We start from the raw sequence: 27,100 nt of genomic DNA on the forward strand, positions 1-27,100 counted from the left end.
CTCTCCTGTTCCCCATTTGCAGAAGGATCAGGGTATTGCTTTGTGGTTTTTTCTCCAATTCCTGCTGCTCCTGTTCTTGCTTTTGAAAGCTCTGGGTTGTGGGCATTGGACGTCAGGGGATTGTCTCAGATGCGTTCTGAGACACTGAACGTTGGGGGCTTTGGATAATGTAGAGTGCAGGAACCTGAAACAAGGTGAGTCTCTCTTTAGGAGATGCTGGGCATTGTCTTTTGGGCACCTGAGCATCTCCCTGGGCTGAAGAGCTTGAAGTGCCCTTCCCCCATGCTGGGAGCACTTCAGCAGGGGAGGATGGGAACCCAGTGACAGCCCCATTCTCCCCCACAGGCACGCTGCTCTTATCATGTCTGGAGAGAGCCTGGAGATGGAAAATGATGGTGAGAAATATTCTCTCTCAGCCTACAGTGGTTCCTTCCTAGACTTTGCTGTTCAGGAGAGCAGAGTTGGAAGGGCTGGGTCCCTCCCTGGGCTCTTCCCTCTCAGACACAGCAGGTCTGGGTGCTGACTCCATCACACTGCAATAAATAGGGACAATTGTCACACGGTCACCGAGGCAAATACCTCTCACTCACATGAAGCACCCATTGCCAGGAACAGCTATTGAATGCACGGGCTGTTTGACACTACTGCAATAGCACAGGTCTGACTTGTCTGGAGCCCATGGGCAGAGCCCCTGCTCTTCAATGCTGACCTCACAAAAAGGGACTGTCTGAAGTTCCCTCAAAAATGAAGCCATTGTGGGAGATATCTATGGGAAATGGGATAAGACTGGCTCAGCGCAATCTGCCCTCACTTATCAATGACTTTTTCTCTTTCAGCAGTCCCTCATTCCTGCAATTAAATAATGTCCAATGCCAGCTCCATCAACCAATTCCTCCTGGTGGCATTTGCAGACAGACGGGAGTTGCAGCTCTTGACCTTCGGGCTCTTCCTGGCTATGTATCTGGCTGCCCTCCTGGGCAATGGCCTCATCATCACCACTGTAGCCTGCAACAACCACCTCCACACCCCCATGTACTTCTTCCTCCTCAACCTGTCCCTGCTCGACCTGGGCTCCCTCTCCACCACTCTCCCCAAAGCCATGGCCAATTCCCTCTGGAACACCAGGGCCATCTCCTACACGGGATGTGCTGCCCAGCTCTTTCTCAATCTCTTTTTTATTGCAGCAGAGTATTGTCTTCTCACCGTCATGGCCTACGACCGCTACGTTGCCATCTGCAAACCCCTGCACTACAGGACCCTCCTGGGCAGCAGAGCTTGTGTCCACATGGCAGCAGCTGCCTGGGGCACTGCTTTTCCCTATGCTGTGCTGCACACGGCCAATACATTTTCACTGCCCCTCTGCCAGGGCAATGCTGTGGACCAGTTCTTCTGTGAAATCCCCCAGATCCTCAAGCTCTCCTGCTCAGACACCTACCTCAGGGAGGCTGGGCTACTTGTGGTCAGTGTCTGTTTAGGCTTTGTTTGTTTTGTGTTCATTGTGGTGTCCTACGTGCAGATCTTCAGGGCCGTGCTGAGGATCCCCTCGGAGCAGGGACGCCACAAAGCCTTTTCCACCTGCCTCCCTCACCTGGCTGTGGTCTCCCTGTTTATCAGCACTGGCTTTTTTGCCTACCTGAAGCCCCCCTCCATCTCCTCCCCATGTCTGAACCTGGTGATGGCAGTTCTGTACTCGGTGGTGCCTCCAGCAGTGAACCCCCTCATCTACAGCATGAGGAACCAGGAGCTCAAGGACGCCCTGAGGAAACTGATGACTGGTTGCTTTGCAGAAGCAGCAATGAACTGCCCATCTTCCCCTGTATATCACTAGTAATGGAACTCATAACCGGCCCAGTCTGTCTCTGGTGGGTTGTTTGCTTTGGTTTCTTGGCGTTTTAGATTTTCTAGGTTCTATTAAAACTGTCATTAAACTAATGTCCAAGAAAATGTTATCATTCTTTGTCCTATTTCTGTGTCAGTGTCTGCCTGCCTTGTGTGCCGCAGAGACTTTGTGTAAATAAGGAGCTGTGCTCTCTGTGTGTTTAATCCAAATAAAGGACCTTGCACCGACTTGTTTGTCTGAGTTCCTTTCTCCCAGATCTTCTGTGGAGCTGCAGGGGCCTCGCCTGTTTGCTGAGGGGTAGGGGACAGTAGCCACCCTGAGCTGGATCTGCCTATCAGCCTCACCAGCGTGGCCATGGCCACCACAGCCCACTTGCTCTGCAGAGCAGCACCACCAGTTCAGGGTCTGTGGGGAGCCTGGGGAGGGGCTGCAGGAATGACCGTCCACGTCAGCAGAGATGAGCTCTGTAGGGAAAAGTCTCTGTGGGGAGATGGGATGTCCCGGGAGAAGAGCAGGGCACCGTGTGTGTGTGCAGGGGGGACATGGAAAGAGAAACCCTTTGGTGTGGGTGGCAGCTCGGGTCAGGCTGGCCCTGCCCTGGGGCAAAAGGACCTTCATGCGGATCCCCAAGGCCAGTTGTCTTCTGCTGTCCTGGGCAGCAAGTTTGGCACATGGGTCTGCAATTTGCCCGGGGTGGGGATCTCCTCAGCATGCCGACTGGATGAATGTTCTCAGTGCCCTGTTTCTTACTCTGGGACATAAAGGACAGGCAGAGAGGGGTCTGGTCTGTTCCTGTGCTCCCTGGACACCCCAAGGGGAGCTGCCCCAGGCCCATCCTCACAGAGCAGCCAATGAGAAACACCATTTCCATCACTGGCCTCTCACCCCAGCTTGCAGAGGTTGCTTGTCCCTCGAAAGATGGACACCAAAGGACTAAGTCAGAAGTCCATGTTTGCATTGTACGGAGGAGACATAAGCATGCCCATCGTGTGTGTGTGGGGTGGTGATCCCAAGCAAGCACAAGGGCCATCAGCTCTTCTTAGGGGTTCCATGAAGGCCTGTGAGACAGGCAGTGCCTTGAGGTCACTTCCCGTTGAGAGTAACAACCCCTGGGAAACACCTGAATGCAGCCCTGGGATGGGCTTCCTTGAACCAAGATCAGAAGTAGCGCCCTGGCTTGTGAAGGTGCTTTTGAGGCATCTGCTGTCTGAGTATGGGATAGTGGATGAAAGGCCATGTGGCTTGTAGAGGTGCTTGTGTTGTCCTATTTCCATGGAGATGTGAGTGGGCGGGAGGAGGCAGCTGGGTTGTGCAGGTGCTTGTGATGTCACTTGTGGCTGAGGAGCTCTTAAGATCCCTTCAGTTCTCAACAAGCTACTTGTGATGTCACATGATCCCAAGCAGGGTACAGGCCCAGAGGTGTCCCCTGGCATGTGCATCTCCTTGTAATGACCCTGGTGGCACTGTAGCTAGTAGGGCAGGAGCAAGGTCATGGTTTGTGCAGGTGCCTGTGATGTCCACGGTGGCTGAGCCCCGTCTTCTGCCAGGTTCTGGCCTGGCCTATGCCAGCAGCTCCTGTCACATGGCTCCTCCTGCCCAGGTCTGTGGCTGGAGCACAGACACACCAGCATTTTGGGAAAGCCTTGCTGATCCAGAGCAAAGCCATGGCAGCTCCCCTACCCTCTCCTCCTGTCCTGTCCACTCCCCTCCTTACCACCCTGCCTCCCTCGCTTGAGCAGCCTCAGACCCTCGGTGCAGACCTATATGCTACATCAGCTCGTTTTTTGAACACCTCTGCCACTTCACTTGGGCAGCCTGTTCCATGTTTGACCACTCTTTCAGGAAAGAAATTTTTCCTCAGCTGTAAACTAAACCTCCCCTGGAGAAACTTGAGGCCTTTTCCTCCTGTCCTATCGCTTGTTACTTGGGAGACGAGACTGACACCCAGTTCACTAGAACCGCCTCTCAGGTAGTTGTAGAGAGCGATGAGGTCTCCCCTCACCCTCCTCTTCTCCTGAATATACCACCCCAGTTCCCTCAGCCACTCCTCATAACACCTGTTCTTTAGGCCCTTCAACACCTTCATTGCTCTTCTCTGGACACGCTCCAGCACCTCAGTGTCTTTCTTGCAGTGAGGAGCCCAAAACTGCACACAGTATTTAAGGTGCGGCCTCACCAGTGCTGAGCAAAGGGGCACGATCGCCTCCCTGCTCCTGCTGGCCACACCATTGCTGATACAGGCCAGGATGCTGCTGGCCTACTTGGCCACCTGGGCACACTGCTGGCTCATGTTCAGCCACCTGTTGAGCAGCACCCCCAGGGCCTTTTCTGCCAGGTATCTTTCCAGCTACTTATCCCCAGCCTGTAGCACTGCGTGGGGTTGTTGTGCCCCAGGTGCAGGACTCGGGCTCTTGACCTTGTTGAACCTCACGCAGATGATCTCATCCCATCGATCCAGCCTGTCCAGATCCCTCTGCAGAGCCTCCCTACCGTCAAGCTGTTCAACACTCCCACCCAATATAATGCCATCTGCAAACTCACTGAGGGAGCACTCGATCCCCTTAGCCAGGTAATCGATAAAGATGTGGAACAAGACCGGTCCCAATACTGAGCCCTGGGGGACACTGCTTGTGACCAGTCACCATCTGGATTGAACTCCATTCACAGAATAACAGAATCACGGAACTTTAGGGGTTGGAAGGGACCTCGAAAGATCATGTAGTCCAACACCCCTGCCAGAGCAGGACCACCTAGACTACCTCACACGGGAAGGTGTCCAGGCAGCTTTTAAATGTCTCCAGAGAAGGAGATTCCACCACCTCTCTGGGCAGCCTGTTCCAGTGCTCTGTCACTCTTACATTGACGAAGTTTTTCCTTATGTTTATCAGATTATTCTTATGCTGCAAGGGTATGATATGAATCACCAAGCTACCTGCTAATGCGTGTTTCTAATTATCGAAACTATAAACGGAGTTCAGCGTATTTTTGTTGGTCTTGCAGCATCACCACCCAGCAGCATTCTTGTGGTTTATCTCTTAGTCCAGATGTTCCATCACTCGTGTCTGCAAAGTCATCAAGAGTCAGTAACTCCTGTTTCTCTTTGATGTAGATACTGCTGTTGATTTTAGGAGAAGAGAGGTTTCCTTATCTAACTTGAACACTTCTTCTCACTTAGGGTAGGTGATAAGTCTTGGGTCTGGAGGTAATGATGCAGCAATTATATGCTAATACTGTTCTTGGCTCCCCAAAGGCCTGTGTGGTCTCACTAATCTATATCATAGTTTGAAGAATCTCTCGGCCCTATCCACCCTACGGATCCTTTCCGGGTGGAATGGGGGTACGTCATGTCAGGGTTGTCAATACACAGATGGAAACAGGGCCCTGAGGGTCCAACCCGGCCCGTGGGATTGTACTCCCGTGGATTTAAGGATGCCGAGAGGAGATGTGGTGCTTGGGAGAGAGGTTTGTTTGTGGTTAGCCTGGCTCTCATAGAAGTAGGGAAAATCGCATGACAACAGCCAATCGTATTAAGAGGCCTGTTTAAAGTTATAAAACCAGTTACTACTGGGACCTCCCCCCATGACGGGGTGGCCCAGAGAGCCTCGGTACGAAAGAGGTATGCCCAGATTGAACACTATTGTGACATTTTCTCAGTGACCGAAGGCACCTTCACCTCGAGCTTCTACCAGGATAACCCGTTTCCAGAGACTGTCCCACCGGATTTTCTGCAACTACTGACATCACAGGCACCTTCACCGTGAGTTTCCACCACCATAAGCCTGCTTCCAGTGCCTTCCACAATGGATTTCCAGCAACCTGTGCAATCACAATCACTGCCATGGCAAGATTCCATGAGCACAGGCCTGTGTCCAGAGCCTGCCACACCACATTATTAAACCGCCTGTGCCATCACAGGCACAATCACCACGAGCTTCCGCCACCATAACCCTGCTTCCAGAAACGGCCACACAAGAGTTTCAACCACTGTGACATCACAGCCACCTTCACGGCAGGCTTCCACAGCCTTAAGCCTGCTTCCAGTAACTGCCACACCATATTTTCTGCCTCTGTGACATCACAACCACCTTATTGGCAAAATTCTACCAGCATAGGCAGGAGTCCAGGTCCTGCCTTGCCATATTTTAAAGAACCTCTGAAATCACAGGCACCTTCACTGCAAGATTCTACCACCATAAGCCTGATTTCAGTGACTGCCACACCAGATTTTAACTCTCTGTGACACCACAGGCACTTTACAGTAGCTTTCCACAACAGTGAGCCTGCTTCCAGCAGGCTCACATTTTCAACGTATGTGACATCACAGGCACCTTCTCTACAAGCTTCCACCAGCTGAGCCCTGCTTGCAGCTCCTGCCACAGCTCTGAAATAACAGGCACGTTCTCAGCAACCTTCCATCACCATAAGCCTGCTTCCAGCGACTGCCACACCATAAATTTCAACGTCTGAAATCACAGGCACCATAATGGCAAAATTCCACCAGCATAAGACTGGTTCTACCACCTGCCACACCAGAGTTTTCAACCTCCTGTGAGATCACAGGCACATTCCCCACATCTTCCACCAGGATAAGAATGGTTCTACTGCCTGCCACTCCAGATTTTCAACCTCTGTGACATCACAAACACCTTCATAACAGGCTTTTAGCTGCATAAGCCTGCTTCCAGTGCCTTCCACACCAGATTTTCAACCACCTCTGACATCACTGGCATATTCTCAGCAACTTTCCCCATCACTCACCTACTTCCAGCACCTGCCCCACAGGTGTTTCAACCACCTCTGACATCACAGGCACCTTCACAGCCACGTTCCAGCACCACAAGCCTGGTTCGAGTGACTGCCACACCAGATTTTCAAACTCTGTGACATCACAGGCACTTTAGTCGCCTTCCACCAGCATAAGCCTGCTTTCAGTACCTGCCACACCACATTTTCAACCATATCTGACATCAGAGGCACCTTTACGGCAAGATTCCATCAGCATAGGCCTGTTTCTAGTGACTGCCACACCATGTTTTCAATCACTTCTGACATCACCTATTTCCCATCCTTTACCAAGTACATACAAAACCTGGGTATCCCACAGGCTGTCTCCTCACGGGATTGCACCTTTCAATATCAGTTGCCTTAGGCTTAGCCCAGTCCTGTGGGGTTTCACCACACCTTACAGACAGGCAGTTACCATTCCCCCAACCCAATAATGACAGAACACCTTTACCTGCTCCTGGGGAACTTGCTTGAGCAGTGTGGTCCGGGGATTGATGGTTATTCCCAAGAAGACCTCGGTGCCAGCTGGAGGTCCTGCGATCCCCAGGATCCGCTGAGATTAGCAAGAAGTGTCCCAGTTACTGGTTATACTGGATACATAATACATAATAAACAGGTTCTCATACATAAACATGTTAATTCCTGTAACTCACTATCATCTCACTCCCTTCATCCAGTTGTGCGCAGTAGGTTCTTGAATTGAGTCGAGAGGCTGTGCTGCGACCACCCGCAGACCCCAGACTCAAATGTGCGACCCTCCAATGTCCTTCAGTCAAAGCCTTTGGCTCAAACTCTCCTTTGGTCACGATTCAAAGACTGTTAACAAAAAGTTAGAGTAATAAATCCCACCCAGCAGACATCCCTAAACAAGAACATATTATCTTTGCCCTTAACCATGAACAGACCATCGGTTAACGAACACCTCTGGTCTATGTAGCTTGGGACTCTACAGGGTATCTTAACAGAGTATATACGATTGATTTTTATACATACAATTAATTTTTATACCTGTTTGATGCCACTGGGAGAGGCTGGGGGCGAGCAGGGGGGTCTTGGAGGCTAGCGCCTTTGCAGAGATGCAGCAGGTAGAGCTGTGTCATGTCTGCCCTGACCGCTTGAGGCCACATCCTTTAGGTGGCTTCAGGTTTTAGAAGAGTGAACTGAAATCTTTTTTTAGAAGTAATTGCTGATGGATGTGAAAAATGTCTTGTGCTATTTTTGGTTTTGGTTGGATCTGCTGCTGCGTTGGTGCTTGATGCAGAGCCCTGGGGCTTAAGGAACTGCAGGGCTGCTTTTCCTACTGCAAAGAAGCCGGGCTGTTGCCATTGCTTATCTAAGGGAATGAATTGTTACACTGAAAAAAAAGTCAGAGCTTCCAAACCCCCCAGCTTTCTAATGCTCCTCACCGAGGTGGGAGGACAGCTGCGGCCGGGTGAGCATTCCGAGATGACCGCTCAGTAACAACAGGTGTCATGAAGCAGCGTTCTTTGTTGCAGCACTGGTCAGCACTGGGGATCGCTCCGCCACAAGCGGTCTCACAAAGCAGATTAAGGACAGTTTAACTCGTGCCTATTCGTTACATCTCTCAGAACTAATTAGAATAATCAGGATTTTCCTAGAACCCATTATTATACGCTAATTTTTTGGAACCTGCACAGTTAATTATGGTAGAGGACTCTTCTCCCTCTGGTGGTCTTCTGTAGTCTTCCTCACGTTGTCCTTCTTTAACCCCAACCGGTGCACATGCTTAAGTTGTCCTTTGAAAGTATTTTTGTGTCTCCTGGTCTCGTACTGTACTTGGGTATTTTTCCAAGGTCTTGTTATTTACACACGTCGATATGTCTGTATCTTCCAGACACCAAAGGCCACACAAACTGTTGTTCCTTGACACAAACACATGATCAAGTTCCCCATGCCTTAACTGGTAAAAATATCATTCTCTGACAAACAGTGTAAACTACAGACAGAGTATATAAGATCAAATGCTTCTGAAAGACAGTAGTTTAAAACAGCCAGGCTTAACACGGTAAATACAAGGAAATCTTAGCCCTCTCATTCAACCCCTTTTATTTAATCTCTGCAAACTCTTTTACAGATCTTCTAAATTCTCATACTTCATTACTTTGGCTAAGGCCCATATTCTGCGAGTAAGAGTTCTAAGCTTACACCACATATAACAATTAAATTGGTAGCGAGGCAGGGGTCGGTCTGTTCTGCCTAGTAACAGACGATGGAACAAGGGAAAATGGCCTTAAGCTGCACCAGGGGAGGTTCAGGCTGAAGATTAGGAAGAATTTCTTTACTGAAAGGGTTGTCAGGCACTGGAACAGCCAGCCCAGGGAGGGGGGTGGAGTCACCATCCCTGGAGGTGTTGAAGAGACACGCGGTGAGTTCCTGGACCTTCACAGTAGTGTAGGCAGTTAGCAGCGCTTGAAATGGTCCCACCCACTTCTCATCCAAGGCAGATCCAGAAATGCTCTTGACATACACCCGCCCTCCTGGTTTGTAGGAGTGAACAGGCGCATCCAGTCCTGCGGGATGACTAGATAGCACCAATTTATTAATACCTTTCAATACCAATCCCAAAGATATGACATACTGATTAATCTGAGCCTCTCCTACTCGTTGAATATTCTCACCTTTAGAGTGAGTTGGAAATGACCTGCCATACATTATTTCAAAAGGGCTAACCTTTTATTTGATTCTGGGTTTTGTTCTTCATCTTGTTATTGTTAAAAGTAAAGGTTAGTCCCACCTTAGAAAGTTTGCTTGGCAGATTTTACTCAATTGTGTCTTAATGAGGCGATTCATCTTTTCTACCTGTCCACTAGCTTGGGGTCGGGATGCCGTGTGGAGTTCCCACATTATTCCCAAATATTTACTAGCCTGTTGAACTACTTGACATACAAAATGAGGTCCTCGATTCGAGGACATTGTCTCAGGTACCCTCAATCTTGGAATAATTTCTCTTAGGAAGTTCTTAGTTACTTCCCTGCCCTTATTAGTTCTCCATGGAAAGGCTTCAGGCCATCCTGAAAAGGTGTCAGTTGGTACTAAGAGGCATCTGGACCCTCCTTTTCTAGGGAATTTCGAAAACTCTATTTGCCACCCTCAGCCTGGTACGTTCCCTTTTCCTGTGTTCCCAAATTTAACTCTAGTCTCTGTCTTTGGGTTATTTCTTAAACAGAGCTCACACCTCTCGGTAAATGACTTGATTTCTGTAACGTCTTTCTGGCCACAGATTGTCGAGATAAAAAGATGTAGAGTGCCTCTGTTCCCCAAAGAGTTTGACCATGTTCTGACTTTACCAAATGCCATCAAATATGAAAGGGAACTACTATTCTCCCATCTTGAGTTTTAACCCACCCTTATAGTTCTGTTTGTGCATCTAAACCTTTTCTTAATTTTGGATCCTTGTCGTCATCCTTTACCTGTTCTGGTAGTGGCAAAGTTCTTTCAGGAATTAAATTTAATACTTCGCTTGGTTCTGCAGCCTCCTTTGCCCCTCGGTCTGCCAATTTATTTCCCAGTTCTTGGGCAGTATTCCCTTTCCGATGTCCTCTGCAGTGCATAATAGCTACTGCAGTTGGTGAGGGCACAGCATCTAACAATCTCAAAACAACATCTGCAGGTTTAATATGTTTTCCTTCTGCAGATGAAAGTCCTCTTTCCTTCCAAATAGCTCCACGGGCATGTGCAACTCCAAAAGCACACTTGAAGTCTGTCCGGATCGTTACCCTTTTATCTTTCCCTGGCTCTGGGGCTCTCAGCAGAGCTTTTATTTCCTCCGGGTGGGCTGAAGTTTCTTTGGGTAGAGACTTAGCTTCAACTACCTGTTCCTCTGTAGTTACCGCTACCCAGCCATCCTTTTCCCATTTGGAATGAAGCTGCTCCCTGCTCCCAGGTTCCAGTTGGCATCTTCTTTCAGGTCCAGTCTGCTCACCGGCCCATTCCTCGTCCTGCTTGGAGGAGGCTGTCCTGTTCCAGTCTGCTCACCGGCCCATTCCTCGTCCTGCTTGGAGGAGGCTGTCCTGTAAGGCCTAGCAGGTTGCCTGAGCACCTTCACCCTTCAGAGCTGCTTCCCATGGCCCCACTTGTGTCGGTCTCCTGAGGACATCAAAGTCTTCTCCTCTGCAGTCCCAGGTCTGTGTTCTGCTGCTGGACTTCCTCACACCCCTCTCCTGCCTGGGACCCCCCTATTTCCTGGTCACAACAGCCAAGGCTGACAAGGATTATAGCATCCCTGAGCAGCTCTTCCTTGTTTGCCAGGACCAGGTCCAGGGGAGCATCCCCCTTGGTGGCCCTTGTAGCATCTCTGCTCAGAAGTCATCCCAGCAGCCTCCACACTGTTGGCACTGGGTGGCTTTGTATGGCCAGGGGCTGCCAGGGCCCTTCCCGTTCCCAACAGGAACCTGCTCATCAAGCTGGACACTGCCAGACCTTTTCTGCCTACCCGCCCTCATCAAGTAGTTCATAACTGCCAAGGTAGGTAGAGGCAAGGCCACGCAGGAGGCATAATGTCTGGTAGAGAGTGGGAGCTGCCTCCAGGCTCTTGTGTGACCACATGCTGCTGAGGTTGTCCTGCTTCCAAGGGATCTGGGCAGCACAGCGCGGGTTTGAAGGCCACGCTGTACGTGCAGCACAGCGCAGCACAGCACTAACTGCCCGAGGTACAAAGGTGTTCTGGTCAGGATCAGTGCCCAGGTTTCCCTCTGAGAAGTCTGTGCTCCCCTACGGTGACACAGCTGAGGGGCTGTGACATTTCTGCACTAAACTAACTGCCAAGACAGTGTCACCCTCACTGTCTTCTCCTCTAACCCTCACTCACACAAGATAACGCCACCTGTTGCCAGTCTTGTAGTGGAGCTTCATGTATCTGAGCTGCTCCTTCACACTGGGGGCATCCCCCCACCCTCATCCTCCTTGCCACTGCCTCTGGCACAGCCTGTATCCTTCCAGCGCAGCACCAGTGCTCAGCAAGCTGTCCCACCACGCCTTGTTTAGTGCAGAAATGTCACAGGGCTGTGACAAGCCATGGGGGCTCCTCCTGGCCATGTGTATTTGGGCCACAGCAGTGCCTCCTGGTTCAGCACCCTTGGATGCAGCCTCTCCAGTCCCGTGGCCTGGGAAGAGTGCAGTTTGCTCAAGTAACCCCTGCCTTGACCCCCATCCATCCCAGGTTGCTCTCCTTCAAAGGCTGCCTCAAAGCTCAAAGGCCTTGGAGACCTTACTGGTGGCAACTGAGGCAAAGGGGTCACAGACTATCTCAGATCTATCCACACCTGCTCTCACTAAATTCAGCAGAGGTCCTATATTATCGCTTTTTCTTCTTTAACAGTCCCTGAAGGACCAAAAATTCATTTTAGTGCCCTTGAATTCCTTTTTGAGTTCCAGTTGGGTTATGATATGGACCCTTCCTGTGCTTGGAGGACGCTGTCCTGGAAGACACAGTATCCAGGCACACGGTTAAAATTCTTGGTCTTTGCATGGATTTTATCCTCAAGGAGCCGGTAAAGATCCCTGTGTGATCTGCTTTGTGCTCATGCAATACCTGACCCTGTTGGGCAGAGAAGGGATAGACCCTGTCACTCTCCTGGCATCTGAGGACTGATCGATCGTATCAGTCAATGGCACACGGGCACCAAGTCAAGCTCTCATCGATGCTGTCTGGGGCCTCTGTGACAGACCTGCCATAATGGGAATTGCTTTCCTGTAGGTCCTGTACTGTCCCTGCCAGCCTCGCTACCTCATGTAGCTCTGGGGGCCTGGGCTTGAGCATTAAATGCAGTAGCTGCCCTGAATTCTGTCAGGCAACGTGGGGATGAACATGGGACAAATGCCATTGTAGTCACTGGTGATCTAGTAAATCCAGCTGGTGAAAAGAGAGAGACCTCGCTGTCCCTATGGCAGATGACCGAAATAGTCCATAGGATCACCTCTATAACCGGCCATGAGCGTGATGAGCAGGAAAAGATTATTTTGGCCTTTATAGGGCTGTCATTTCCCTGGGCCAAAGGAATTTCCATCACGCTCATACATGATCCTTGAGATGTTGCCCTGTCTCTATAAACTTCTCCATCAGAGCCTGCAGTTACCTGTGTGCCTCTTGCATCTCCTCTGGCAACTCAGATGTGGCCAGGGGTTTGCATCTGAACACCTCCCTCCTGCCTTTCACCTCCATGTATTCCCGGGGAAGCTGAGAAATGACTTCTCAAATGCAGGTGCTTATTTTATGCAGAGCTGAGGAGAGGCCAGAGGAATCCCACCTCCTGTGGGTCTGTGGCAGGCATGGGAGGGAACTGAGTCTCCTTCAAATGCCAGGAATAGAAATGCAGGGTGAGATGTCTCCATTGATTCAGCTGAATCTCTTCCCTCATCAGGGGTAAAGGAGGTCCCTGCCTGTCACTGCCTCTGTGTCCTGTCTGATAATAAGATAAAAAAAGGTGATTTTTAGATGTAACTTTGTCTCTGAAATCTTTTCTCTCTCCAGCTGAGAAAGAAAAACCTCAGGATGACTTCAGCCTGTTTGAGAGCAGGTTCTCCTGGAGCCCCAGGGACAGCTGGAGGGAGCCAGAGGGGGCAGAGAAAGGGCTGCCTTGGGCTGCTCCCCTGCTGCTGAGCTGGGCTGGGCTCCTGGGATGGAGGGAGCTGCTGGCAAGCGGGCAGCGCTGCAGAGAGACAGCTCTGCCCAGGAGCAGGGCTGGGGGTGCTGCCTGCAGGCAGGGAGGGGAGAGGAGCCAGGCAGAAAGAGGTTAAAGGCAGTGTGGGGTGGGAGGAGAGAGGAGAGCTCGCTTGGAGAAAAATCTTCAGAGCCCTTGACATGGTAAGTCTGTGGCTGAAGGACTGTGCAAGTGCCTGGAACGATCTCCTGAAGCTGACCCACCCCACAGCCTGCAGCTTCCCTGCTGCACTGTCAGAGGGACAGGGCATGTTGGCTGCAGAGTGTGAAGCCGGGTGTGCAGCCAGGGTGCCCAGGGCTCTCATTCTGAGCAGGGTCCCTGCATCCCAGCAGACTCTGTGCCATTCCAGGGACTTTGTCTCCTGCCAGGGTCAGCACTCAGCCTGCCCAGGGAGCTCCCAACAGCAGCGCAGGGAGAAGCTGTGGGTGGAAGCAGCAGGTGGTGACAGGAGAGGGTCCTTCTGGTTTCACGAGGGTGCTGTGTGGCTCAGATCTCCTCACAGCTCCTCATCCCCCCCCAGGACATTTCTGAGGGCACTTTTCAAGGGCAAGGCAGGGATCACTACAAAGGTAAGGGGCTCTCCTGAGCCTGTGTTCTCAGTTTCTTACTGTTGGGGATTTGGGGGGAGAAAAGGCAAAGGAGCTCTCGTGCTTGAACAAGTCACTCAGCCTGCTGAGCTGTAAGTGAGAGTCCCCAGTAGGTCTGACAGCAGCCTCCGAAAGTGCCTCCAGCCACTCCTCTGCCTACGGACAGCACCAGCATCACCTTTGCTGGACCCAGCAGTGTTGGTCTGACCTGCCCTTTTCCACCTGCAAACAGGATCATGCATCCAGCCAGTGACCTGCAAGCAGTGTCTGTAGGGCCAAGGTGAGTGCACAGCGGTTGGGATGGGCTCTGTGAGCACTCACAGGGAAAAGGGATGGCACAGGGAAACACCTCCCAGAAGAAAACGCTCCAGGCAGCAGGGATATGATCTGGGAATGAGAGAAAACTAAAACCAGGAATGTTGTGGGAGGGAGAATTCAGAAACCTCCTGATCCTCCCCTCCCATGCAGAGCCCTTCCTCTCAGCCAGCCCCCTTGCCTCCCCTCCCACCCACCAAAGCCTCTGCCCTCAGGGCTCCGGGGGTCCAAGCCATGAAGCAGCTCCTCTGCAGCCAGAGCTCCAGCAGAGCCGTGCTGCAGCTCTCCAGCCCCGTGCCCAGGGCCCTCTGCAGAGCACAGGGGCTGAGAGCAGCTGCCCGGCCATGTTGGGGTCTGGGAGGTGGCGTGCCCAGCTGGGGCAGGGGGACGCTGCCCCGAGTGCGCGGCTGCCTCTGCCCTGGCCTCTCTCAGCTGGACCCTCCCTGCATTTTCCCTTCTCTCTCTTATTTGCATTGTCCTCTTGTTCTTGCTGTCAGTCTCTGTGGGGATGGGAGCTTCATCTGCAGAGTCACACACTGATCTTGGGTGTGCTCCCATGCAGGGGTGTCCGTGGGAACGAGTGTCCCAGCTGTCCTGTCACCTCCTAGGGTCTGGTCCATGCAGTCCGTGGAGCCAGAGTAGGAGCTGACTCTTCCTTTTTGAGATGCCGTCTCTAGGGCACTTGGTTGTCTCCTTGAGGTGCCCTTCCCAGCTTTGAGCTGCCCTCCAGGATGCAAACCTGTCCCGTAGAAACTCTGTTTTATCTGAATGCCATGTGGAGAACGGAAAGACTTCAGAGCTGTGGAAATACTGTTGGGTTGGTGAAATGAGGCAAGAGTGTCCTTGGATAGAAGTGGGGTGCTGGGACCTTGAGAAAGGGTGGGACATTGAGTGGTGTGCACTGGATCCCTCTGCTCCCAGCAGGGTCGAGTTGCTTTTCAGGGTAATATGGGAATGTGATCCTCCTGCACCTGAGGAAGGTGCAAGCCCAGGGCAGCTGGGCACAAGGCGGAGGGACAGACCAGCTCCCCTCCCTCTGCACTAAGCACAGGCAATCCTCCTGCCTCACAGGGCTCTGCCGTTCCCTTCCAGTGTAGCAGGAGTGCTGAGTGTTTCTGGCATCCAAGAAAATTGCCAGGGGAAATGGGAGAGCTGTAACCCCCCCCCCCAAACCTCTCCGACTGCCTTCTGCCCTCCTGGTTCCTTGGCATGGGGAGTGCAGGTGCTGACCAGCCCTTTTGCATTAGGAGTGGTTTCTGCTGACAAAGTCGAACCCCAGGACTGGTCTCTGCCCCCTCTGTTCCCGTGAACCCCCTGCTGCAGAGCAGGGCTGACTCCTTGGCTGCCAGCAGGCACAGGTCCTGCTCCTCATGAGACACCAACGAGAGCTGCAGCCACAGAGCTGAAGGAAGAGCTTCTAGAAAACTGTCTGTGTGTGTGTGTAGTGGGGAGAGGGGGTATGGGAACTGGCTTTCATGTTTTAGAAAGTCTCCCCTAACTTGTTTCCCTCCTAGAACAGTCCCCCACACCTGACAGCAGCAAATGTCCAACAGCAGCTCCATCACCCAGTTCCTCCTCATGGCATTCACAGACACAAGGGAGCTGCAGCTCTTGACCTTCGGGCTCTTCCTGGGCATCTACCTGGCTGCCCTCCTGGGCAACGGACTCATCATCACCACCATAGCCTGTGACCCCCACCTCCACACCCCCATGTACTTCTTCCTCCTCAACATCTCCCTCCTTGACCTGGGCTCCCTCTCCACCACTCTCCCCAAAGCCATGGCCAATGCCCTCTGGAACACCAGGGCCATCTCATTCCCCGGGTGTGCTGCCCAGCTCTTTCTGTTTGCCTTCTTGCTCACAGCAGAGTATTGTCTCCTCACCGTCATGGCCTACGACCGCTACGTTGCCATCTGCAAACCCCTGCACTACGGGACCCTCCTGGGCAGCAGAGCTTGTGTCCACATGGCAGCAGCTGCCTGGGGCAGTGGCTTTCTCAATGCTCTCCTGCACACTTCCAGTACATTTTCACTGCCCCTCTGCCAGGGAAATGCCCTAGACCAGTTCTTCTGTGAAGTTCCTCAGATCCTCAAGCTCTCCTGCTCACACTCAGGCTTCCTCAGGGAGTCTGGGCTTCTTGTGGTCAGTGCCTGTTTAGCATTTGGGTGTTTTGTGTTCATTGTGGTGTCCTACGTGCAGATCTTCAGGGCCGTGCTGAGGATCCCCTCGGAGCAGGGACGCCACAAAACCTTTTCCACCTGCCTCCCTCACCTGGCCGTGGTCTCCCTGTTCGTCAGCACTGCTGTGTTTGTCTACCTGAAGCCTCCTTCTATCTCCTCCCCATGCCTGGATGTTGTGGTGTCATTTCTGTACTCAGTGGTGCCTCCAGCAGCGAACCCCCTCATCTACAGCATGAGGAACCAGGAGCTCAAGGACACGCTGAAGAAACATTTTCAATCACTTGTCTGTCAGCAGCAATGAGCTGCCCATGGCTCTTCACAAGTGATTTCCCATTCTCTCAGCAACCTCCTGGGCTTTGGGCATTTCACCCAGGAGAACTCTCTTTGCTCAGGAATGTCTGAAGCCACTCCACTTCTCCAAAGGCAGGAACCCAGCCTGTCTGACCCAGAGGCCTTTAGACGTGTGTCTGGCACGATGGTACAGCTGGTCTGCTGTGCTGTATCTCTGTAATAAAAAGGAATTTCCTCAGTGCTCGTGTCTGGAGGTTGGAGGTCTTCTTCCAAAGCTGCAATTAGGAACAGGCTGAAGAAATACCCGCCCTGAGGCTGTGCTGCTGTGCTTGGGTTCTCCATGGGCTCAGGGGAGGAGTGTACGGGGTGTTGTGTCAGGAAAGGGCCGGTGCTGAGAGTTCACCTTTGGGTGCCCAGTGACTCTGGAGACGGTCCATGATCCATAGGGATCTGCCTGGGACTGCCTTCCCATGGCTTACGGGCCCTTGAATCCCCTCAGCCCACAAAGCAGCACCACAAACTTGGGGCCATGTGGGGAGCATGTGGAGGGCGCGGGAGAACCAGCCAGGCCAGCAGGGACACAGTTCTCTGTGGAAAGGCTCTCTGGGGGCAGTGACAAGAGCCTGGACAAGAGAAATGAGCAACTTATGAGGACAATAAATGCCTTAATAAATGCTTAGGACGGCAATAAAGAAATATCCATCTTCCCCTGTAACTTCACTACCACTATTCTGCCTGTCCAACAGTGTATTTACTTTCTTTAATCTTTCAGATATTTGCACCCGCCCAGGATCCAATGATCATTTCTGAAGTCACCTTTTCAGATGCCGACTGGCCAGACAAAGGCCCTTCCCATTATTCTCCAGCTTCCTCCTCCCTTAATCTTTGTTCATTCAGATGCCTCTCACCTATGTTGCTGTTGAGCTTCAGGGAGTAAAATCTTACATGTCTTTCAACAGTCTAATTGTCTATTTAGACAACACTTTCATTGTGTTTATAGCTCTCATTTTGTATCTACCTGCCTCAAGTATTTCTCCTCAGATTATCGCTTGTAGAATGTTCAACCTCATTAGAGACAGCTTGGATAGAACATGTGCTTGGGAGTGTGTTTTATTGTTCATGAAACTTTATCGTGCCTCACTGTTCTCTGTTTGCACATCAGGAAAGTTCTTCTGTGCCCGCGTGCAGCCGGGTCTGTCAGGAGAGCAGGCGGGAGATGATGCGATGGAGCTGTAACATCCAGCTGCAGACTGCAGGGGAGAAGGCTGATGTCACAAAAGTGATGCAGGTTCCAGGGGACAATGAGGAAAATGGTGGGGTTGGAGAGGTGAGGAGCAAGGTTGTCCATATAGTTTCAAAACTCAAAACACTTCTTTTCTGACCAGTCCAGATCTCCTGAGGAGACCCTCGGGATCATTAGCACTTGGAGAATGCTGCTCTAACCCCTTCTCTGAAAGAAAAGGCAGAAGGTGTAACTTTGAAAATAAAATTATTAGATGCACTTCGAAATCTTCCTCCTGAACTACATTATGAAACAACTCCAGTCAGCTGTGGTGAAGAAAGTTACAGAAAGATCAGCAGCTCGTTAGGGCATTTGGGGCTCATTCCATGACCCTCAGGTACTGAGAGAAGTCTGAAGAAACCTCTCCAGGAGTCAAAGTCAGAAGCAAAGCCCAGAAGTCCCTTGAAGCCCTGACTGGCCCCCCTGAGGGCCCTTACTGACAAAGCCTCCCCAGGGCCTCGTTAGAGCAGATCACTGGAGGCCATGCTTGCAGGCAGGCCAAGGCCCTGTGCAGGGGGCTGGAATGCTGAGAAAACCCTTTGCTTTGCTTTAGGAAGCAGAAAGGCCAAGCCCTGACCCTCAGGCCCTGCCAAGGCCCATCCTGACACCCTCCAAGTTCCATCTCACCAGCCTCGCTGGCAGAGGCAACTGCTCTAGCCAAGAGGACCAAGACCTCAGGCCTCTTGGACTTTTCATCTTGCTACAGCCCTTGGCCATCTCTCCTGCAGCCTGTCCTACCCTGCCCCAAGCCTGCACCTCTTTCCCTTCAGGCCATTGACACCCTGCTTGCTTTCCCACCCAGCTCTCACCCCAACATTTCTACACCTTCCCTCATGTCTCTCCACTCTCGCTGGCCATTCCTTGAAACACAAAGCCATAGGCTGATAAAGACGCCCTCTGGGGGACCTCTTGCACTGCAAGACTACCCTCTGTGAGACATTTCTTTTGTTCTCCCCTCCAGTCTGAACCTTCCAAGCTGCACTTTGTGGAGGTTTCCTTCTCTTCCCACTACCAAGAAAATCTCCATCACTTCTGAAACCACCCTTCAAGCAGGTGCACGCTGCTCCTGTAGTGCCCTCAGCCTCCACTTCAGCAGGCTAAAGAAGCCCAGAACCTTCATCCTCCCTGCACAGGCTCCAAACTCCAGCCTGGCAGATCTCCTCGGCAGGCTTTCCTTTTCCTCCTCATTCCTCCAGGCAAGGCAGCCCCAAAGCCAGACTCTGGTCATCCAGATGTGGCCACAACAGTGCCGAGCCAAGGGGGATTACAGGTCCCTTGTCTGGGTGGCCACGCACCCCCTAGCGTAGCCCCGTCTCTGCAGCCCCATCTGCAGCTGGACTTACACACGGTGAGTGTGTACCACCGGCTCCTATGGCATCCCTCATAGTGCCCAGGCCCTTCTCCTCAGGGTCTTGGCTGTGCTGCCCAGCTGTATTTTCTGGTTTTGTGGGGCAGCATTGAGTGCCTTCTCCTTGTTGCCGTGGCCCACGACCGCTACACAGCCCTCTGTGACCCCCTGCACTATGCCCTCATCATGAGCAGGGGTCTCTGCATCTGGCTGGTGGTGGGGTCGTGGCTGACTCTCTTACCAGTGCAAGTAGGACAGACCCACCAGGTGTTCACTTTGCCCTTCTGTGCATCTCGTCACCTTCACCACTTTTTCTGTGACCTCCCCCCTCTGCTGGCACTGGCCTGTGCAGGCACTTTCTGGAACCAAGGGATGCTGTACACCATCATCCTGGCATTCGGAGTCCTTCCCTTCTCCTTCATAGTTGTGTCTTACGTTAAAATTACCAGGGAAACTCTGAAAATACCGTTGGCTCTGGGCAGACACAAAGCCTTTTCCACCTGCTCTTCCCATCTCTGGGTGGTGACGCTCTGCTATGGCTTGGCCACAGTCGTCTACTTAAAGCAACGGTCAGGGGATTCTATAGGCACCAACAAATACCTTGCCCTGCTTTACACAGTTGGGACCCCCATGTTTAACCCTGTCATCTATAGCCTGAGGAATAAGGAAGTGAGAATTGCCTTGAAGAGACTCCTCTGGACAAAGTGATACTACAGAGTATGCAAAAGAGTCCCAAATAGTACCAGAACTCTCCCTGGGGTACGTGGTGGCCTGAATAAAGCACCCCATACTTGCTCCAACAAAACCCTGTGTCCAGCCTGGCTTTCATCTTCCTCAAGAAGGGGAAAGGTCTCCTGAGGCCCTCCCGTTATGCCATGCCCCACCATGACATCTTTGTCCTCCAGAGCATCTTCAGTGTCCCTCTATAGCTTAACACCAGTAGCTACTTCAAGCTGTGCCTGACCAGCCACACGTTAAAGGGAAATCCTCAAAGGATGGTCAGTAGTCAATGGGGCACAGAGGGTGAAACAATCGATGAAGAGATGACTGCCCTCAGGGCTGAGAAATCGCTTGATGGACCCCACAGACTATCTACGGTGTCCCTGCATGGAATCAGCTGTAAAAAGTTAAAAGACATGAAAGTCATGTTCCCCTGCTATGATCTCGTCCACGTAGTTGTCTAATGCTTTCTAACTTGACATAAAGAATAAAAACCCACAGTCACCAGGGGAAGAGTCCAGCACTGGAATAGACCTCTGGAGTTTGTGTTGGTTGTGCTTTAACCCCAACCGGCAAGGTTTCCCGGGGGGAAAGCTCCGACATCCACCACAGCCACACACGCCCTTGGGGCAGTTGACCTTCTGGCACTCATGAGGGGAGGCAGCTCAGGAACACGTGTGTCTGCTAGAACCGAGGCTCCAAATTCTTCTTTGCAGTCGGGGGCTAAGGCTGGATCGAGCTGCACCGACACTCCTCTTGGAGAGGAAGTTTAGAAAGTGAGGGGGGCCTGTCTGGACCTCACGATTCAGCGGTGGGTCTTCCTGGACTCTTCTAAAACACAGGGAGGGATCTCCTTCACCCGGCCTGAGGGAAGGGATTCAGCTGTCTCAAGGGAGGCATCTCATCCTGGGTCTGTAGTCCCCAGGGCTAAAAGAGGAGTTAGCTCCATCCCATGCCCACCACAAACCCGCAGGAGGGGGGATCCCTCTTGCCTCCGTTCAGACGTGCACAAGATAGGCTCCTGCACGTGAGCTCCTTGTCTCAGCTCCCTTGCTTGTTACTGGAAATGGAGGGCAGGAGGAAGGTGCTCAGGCACAGACACTTGGTGACACATTTGGTGCCAGAGGTGACCAAGATGCATGCTGGTGACTGCAAGCTCTGATGGAGCAGTTCCTAGGCACAGGGCAGCATCTGGGGGCATCTCCTTAGAGGCTGGTGGAAAATTCTGTTGGCCAACTTAAAAGACAGAAGATGCCCATGGGTAGTACCACTGAACCTGTAACTATTCCCTATGTCCAGGGCATCCTCTAGAGGTATTGAGCTGATCAAACGGAGCCATGTGGCACAGGCAGAGCCAAGTCTCTCTCTTTCTCTTCTCCACCAGCTCTATTTTCTCTATGGCCTTCGAGTCTAACAGCAGTTGTCTCCTGTGCATCCCTTCATTGCCTGCCCTAATTCAGGGCAGCTGAACCTCAATTTAATATCCAAATACAGGCCCATAGTCTTATGGGAGGTACCAGGGCTCCCCAGCACAACTGCAGGCACCTGGCACGGACAGCACAGGTCCAACCCAGGAACCCCGCCCCCATTCAGACTAGCGGAGTGACAGGCACCACCCAGGGCAGCTCAGAGTCAATGCCTTTGGGCCAGTGACTGAATCCCACCCCTGAAATCACCTCAGGGGTGTCCTGTCTCTATCCGGTAAATGTCGGGCAGAGTGTGAGTACAAAGCTCATCGCAGCAGGGTCTTCGCTCATGGACATTCCTTCTCCAACTCTGCTGGTTCTTCTCTCCTCCAGTGTGTAACCGTCCCCTCGATGATACAATCACGGATCAGGCGAATGTTTTTCACAGTGTGCCTGAGTCACAGGATGTCCACATCAAGGACATTTTCAACTTCATGTCTTCCTTCCTGAGGTCAGCTTCCCCTCCACCACAGGCCCTTGGGGCTGCAGAGACACAACAGACAACAAACCCCTCTCCTGTTCAGACTGCGCAGCCCTGCTCTGTTTCTCTCTGGCCTTGAGGAGAGCAGGGTTTGCTCTCTTTGTGGGCACCTCCTTTCCTCTCCACACTGCCATCTACCATCCACTCCAGAACATTATGGTGTGAGGCAGAGAACCCATTTAAGTCCCCGTGTGGACTTGAATTACCTGGCATTCACTGGAAGGGGACCACAACAACATGCAAACAGTCTTGGAGGTTTCTGGAGGGGCTTGGGACACAGGTGTTTATAGCACAGCTGCCAGCTTGGTCAGCAAGGGTGACGCTCATCTGCATCTGCTGCTTTCAAAGAAGGAAGAGCTGGGCATGGGTGTGAAAACGTTTCCTGTCATGACCACGGAAGCATGGCATCTCCACTCCAAAGCAGAAGGAGAATAGAAGAGTGCAGATGCTAGACCTCAGAGGAGCAGACTTTGGCCAAGCCTTGTGAATTTTAGGGCAGGAGCCCATGTGAGCAGCACAGAAGGGCAGCAATGCTCAGTCTAGCTGGTGTTCAAGGACAGTGTCTTTCAAGCACGAGAGAGTGCGCACCAAGAGTCAGGACAACAAGCAGAGCTGTCAGGTGAGAAGCTTGGGGGAACAGGAGACTCACAGGGAAGCTACACGGAAAAAAAGGAAGCCTACAAGAGGTGGATGCAAGGATCGAAAAAAGGAGAAATGCAGAACTCCCTTTAGTTTTAGAAAAGCCATAGCTGCTGTGAGGCTGACACTTGCAAGGCAATTCAAGGGCACAATGATGAGCTGTTACTGCTTCAGGAAGAGTTAAAGAAGAAATGCAGACAACGTGTGGCTGCGCTGAATTTCCTCAGAGTAGGTGTAGAGAGGTCTGAGGCACTTTTGGCCTTTGTCTTCACCAGCAAGGTCTTCCGGTTCTGTGTGTCTAAGAGGCAGAAGCCCAGAAACAATCCAACAGTGATGGAGATCAAGTCAGGGGTTACTTAGGTAAGGTCAGCCCAACCCTTAGGAGCCCATTGGAGCAGACAGGACGAGTCCAAGGCTGTTGACAGACCAGGCCAGTGCCACAGCAGGGTTACTCTGGTCCAGTTGGAAGGTCTCCATGACTGGAGAAAGCAAGAAGTGAATCTCACACACGCCTTCTGAACAGACCCAAGGGCTGAGCAGGGCAACTACAGGCTGCAAGGACAGAAGCCAGGAGCCATGTGGCTGGGCAGCAGCTCTGTGGAAATGGCCCTGGTGGTCCTTGATTATCATCAGGCAAAACACGAACCAGCAGCAAAGGCGGGCAACAGCCTCCTGGGCTGTAGGAGCAGGAGCGCAGCCACAAGAAGGGATTGTGCTCCTCTGTTCAGCACCTTTGACACCACACCCTGCACCACGACAGGGAGACAATGGCAAACAGGAACCAGTTCACTGAAGGGCCACTGAGGTGGCAATCCTCAAATTATCCTCCAAGTGCTCGGGTGATTTCACTATCTCCAACAACAACAGCATCCGTCTGCCTAAACACCAATATCTGCAGCAGAGCCATCTATACCGGGGTAGCCCCTCTGGGCGATTCCCATGCAATCAGGATTTGCCATCCACAGCGTGACACCCAATCCACAAGTCCCTCTCTGAAGCGGTTCAGATGAAGGGTGGCCTTGCAAAAGCCACCCTTTGTGTCACCAGGTGGCCTGGACACTGCTGTTTCCCTCTCAGAGCGTGGCTGAGGCTGGATCCCCTTCTCAGGACAGACTCCCTTCCAGGAAGCCACAGCCATGAGGGCAGCTCACTTGGCTCCTACTGACACTTCACTCAGTATCGGTTTTGATTGATTTGGTGCTTTTCTGGGGCTGCTCCTTCTGCACAATCACAGATGGGCAATCATTTAATAAGACATGGTCAAAAAGATCCTGCTATGGCTAAGAAAGCTCACCATGAGCTCTAGAGACACCAAGGAAGATTCTAAAAAGCACCAGGAAGATCTAAAACTCTCAAGGCCTCTTCTGAAGAGGGAGCGGCCCTGAGAAGTAGATGTTGGCCATGTGTAGGTGTGGGAGAGAGCGTCAGGGGATGTCAGTGAGAAACAAAGAGATTGCTGATGGCTTTATCGAATCCTTAAAAGGCTGTCCAGCAATAGAAAATAGGTAGAGGAGGAGGAGGAGGGTTTTACTGGAAACATAGCAGGAAGGAAGGCCCCTCCTGTGCATATCAGGGATGATACAGATGTTTCCATCTTGCGTGCAGGCCATGGAGACGGGGAATGCCCACTGCTGGAGGTGGCTGGGTTTAGTCATCCTCATGAGCTGTCCAGCACCCTTGGATGCAACATGTCCAGCCCCATGGACTGGAAAGGGTGTGGTTTGCTAAGGAACCCCTGGCTTGATCCCCATCCGCCACTGGTTGTTCTCCTCCAGAGTCCTGCCTCACAGCTCAAAGGCCTGGGAGACCTTGCTGGTGGTAACTGCAGCAAAGAGGACATAGACTATCCCAGATCTATCTACATGTATTCTTACCTAATGTAGGAGTAGTCCTGTAGGATCTCTGTTTCTTTTTCAACTGTTCCTGATGTAGCAACAACTCGTCTTGGTGCCCTTGAATTCCCTTTTGGGTTTCAACTGAGTTTTGATATGGGCCATTGCTGTGCCTGGGGGATGCTGTCTTTGAAGGCAAGATGTCTCCAGGCACACTGTTAAAATGCTTGGGCTCTTCCTTGGTTGAATGGTCAGGGGGTGAGTAAAGACCCCGCTGTGATGCGCTTTATGTTCCCCCAATGTCGGCAGCTGTTAGATAGAAGAAGGGACAGACCTTGCCTCTTTGGTGGCATCTCTGATTGATGCCTCTGACTGATGGCAACCATCAATGGCACAAAACACCAAATTGCACTCTCTGAGGTGCCATCAGGGGTGTCTCTCACACACCTTCCCTTAATGAAAATTGCTTTTCCTGTAGGACCTCTGACTCCTGTGCCAGCCCTGGCATCTCAGGTAGCTCTGTGGGCCTGGACTGGAACTTTGACTTGAGTAGCTGCTCTGAATCGTGTCACACGACGTGGGGCTGACCATGAGACAACTGCCAATGCAGTCAGTGAAGATCTAGTAAATCCACCAGATGGAGAGGGGGAAGAGAGACACTGAGCTCTCCCTGTGGCACATGACTCCATCCCATCAGACGAACACCTCTACAGGCCACCCTGAACATCATGACAGGGACAGGTTCAGATGCCCTTTATTGGGGCATCAGCTGCCATTGCAGTTGGCCAAAGGAAAGTGCCAAGAGCCTGCAAGAAGAGGCCCCCAGATGTTGTCCTGTCCCTGTATCAGCCTGCACATATCTTCCATCTGTCTCTATTACCTGCCCTTGTTGAACCTCATGAGGTTCCTCCCTGTCCACCTCTCCAGCCTGTCCAGGTCTCTCTGAATGGCAGCACAGCCTTCTGGCGTGTCAGTCACTCCTCCCAATTTCTATCGTCACCAAACTGGCTGAGGGTGCTCTCTGTCCCTTCATCCAGTGGCTGATAAATAGAGTGAATAAGATTCGACCTAGTACTGACTCCTGGGAACACCACTAGTTACAGGCCTCCAACTAGGCTCAGCTGCACTGATGACAACTCTCTCAGCTCTACTGCACATTTCTTCTTCCTCATGTCCAGTCTCCACTTTCCAAGCTGCACCTTGTAGCAGTTTTTCTTTCTCCTGATTTTTCCTGCTTCCAAGGAAAGATTAAAAACCTCAGGAAGCCCCCTTCAAGCAGCCAGCCTAACTCATCATCCTTCCTCTGGCCTTTCACCTGACCAGACAGAAGTAACCTCACCGTGATCTTCTGAACCTGCTCTTTCAGCTTCCTGGAGAGGCACAAACAAGTCACACACCTGCTGCTATCCCATCAGGTACTCGGGCAGAAGGCGCATGACAATCCATACCCAGGCCTCCTCCCTGAATGGGGCTCCCCTGTACAGGGGGAAAGGAAGGACATTCAACAGTGTTGGCCCGAATGCTGAACAAGTCGGGAGTTGGAGGATGAGGAAGCTCAACAGCTGGAGTCACTCACCAGGGACAAGGGAAGTGACAGAGAAATCCCTGAGGAACATCAACACAACAAGCAAGTAGACCGGGTGCAACAATTGAAGTGGCTGAGGTGGACCAACACTGGGAACACAGGAGTTAACTAGTCATAAGTTAGTGGAATCCTGTAGGGTCAGGACATCTAGGGAGAGCTTCAATGTCCAGATGGGCTTGAGGTGGAGGGGTGGACTTGACCACTGAAGCCATTGCAGGTGTTATTCAGGAGTGTGACACACGCACCGGAGTCAAGTGAGCCAAGCGAGCAAAGCCTCTGTGCTGTGAAGGATGGTGGGTGCGATATCAATCCAGAGAGGCCTCACAGATGGGTTATATCACACTGCCACGAACCTGCCAAGGTAAGCGCCATGTCCTTACTGTGGTGGAAGTGACAACCAGATGGATGGCAACGTGCCCCATGACCCAAACCACCCCCCAAAACACCATCCTGGGCCTTGAAAAGCAAGTGCTGTGGCACCCCAGAAAGACCTGAGGCAGACAGCAGGATTCCTTTCTGAAACACCCTCAGAAGCCCCTGGGCCAGGGAACGTGGCAATGATTGGGTGTGCCACATCCCCTGTCACACACCAGCCTCCGGAATGGTTGACCAAGAGAAGGGACTGTTAAGGACAAGAGTGAGAGCAAAGGGGGCTGGGAAATACAAGCAGTGGGATGCAGACTGGGCAGAAGCCACCTGCGTAGTTAATACGAGAGGATCGACTGACCGACCTGGCCCTGCCCAAACAAAAACCTGCCTGTTGTAGAAGGAGATAATGTCCCTATAGTGCACGTAGGGAACTGTCCAGGAAAGACAGCACAGGTTGCTCCTTCCTCAGGAAAAGGCCAACCTGATTGTGGGATTTCTTTTCTCAAAGATGTGGGTGCACTGGGTTTATTTCTGGAAAATCTGATGTGTACCTGCAGTAGATTTAACCTGGGTAGAAAAAAACTCACAATTTGAGTTGTACATTTTAGAAAGTTCTACAGCACATATCACCTAAATGAGCATTCTAAAAACCTGAGCAAGTGCAGCAATGACCCAACCTGAGCTGGTTTCATGACCAGTA

At 51.9% G+C, this 27,100-nt stretch overlaps 2 protein-coding genes across 2 annotated transcripts; both read left to right on the top strand.

Moving 5' to 3' along the window:
• The first annotated feature begins 862 nt into the window (after window positions 1–862).
• On the top strand, window positions 863–1,828 carry LOC147412914 (olfactory receptor 14A16-like). Its single transcript, XM_086480790.1, has one exon. The coding sequence runs from the start codon at window positions 863–865 to the stop codon at window positions 1,826–1,828; it is 966 nt and encodes a 321-aa protein (XP_086336916.1).
• Window positions 1,829–17,894: 16,066 nt separating this feature from the next.
• Window positions 17,895–20,016, top strand: LOC147412915 (olfactory receptor 10AG1-like). Its single transcript, XM_086480791.1, has 2 exons — window positions 17,895–18,005; window positions 19,369–20,016. Exons 1-2 carry the CDS (start codon window positions 17,895–17,897, stop codon window positions 20,014–20,016), a joined length of 759 nt encoding a protein of 252 aa, XP_086336917.1.
• Window positions 20,017–27,100: the final 7,084 nt, after the last annotated feature.

This window comes from Leptosomus discolor, unplaced genomic scaffold (assembly GCF_034619465.1).
Source record: "Leptosomus discolor isolate bLepDis1 unplaced genomic scaffold, bLepDis1.hap2 HAP2_SCAFFOLD_35, whole genome shotgun sequence".
Classification (NCBI taxonomy): Eukaryota; Metazoa; Chordata; class Aves; order Leptosomiformes; family Leptosomidae; genus Leptosomus; species Leptosomus discolor.

Coding starts and splice junctions, on each gene's coding strand:
- LOC147412914 (XM_086480790.1), top strand. CDS start 863: ATGTCCAATGCCAGCTCCATCAACCAATTCCTCCTGGTGGCATTTGCA.
- LOC147412915 (XM_086480791.1), top strand. CDS start 17,895: ATGATGCGATGGAGCTGTAACATCCAGCTGCAGACTGCAGGGGAGAAG. Junction 18,006..19,368: donor AAAATGGTGGGGTTGGAGAG/GTGAGGAGCAAG, acceptor CCTTCTCCTCAG/GGTCTTGGCTGTGCTGCCCA.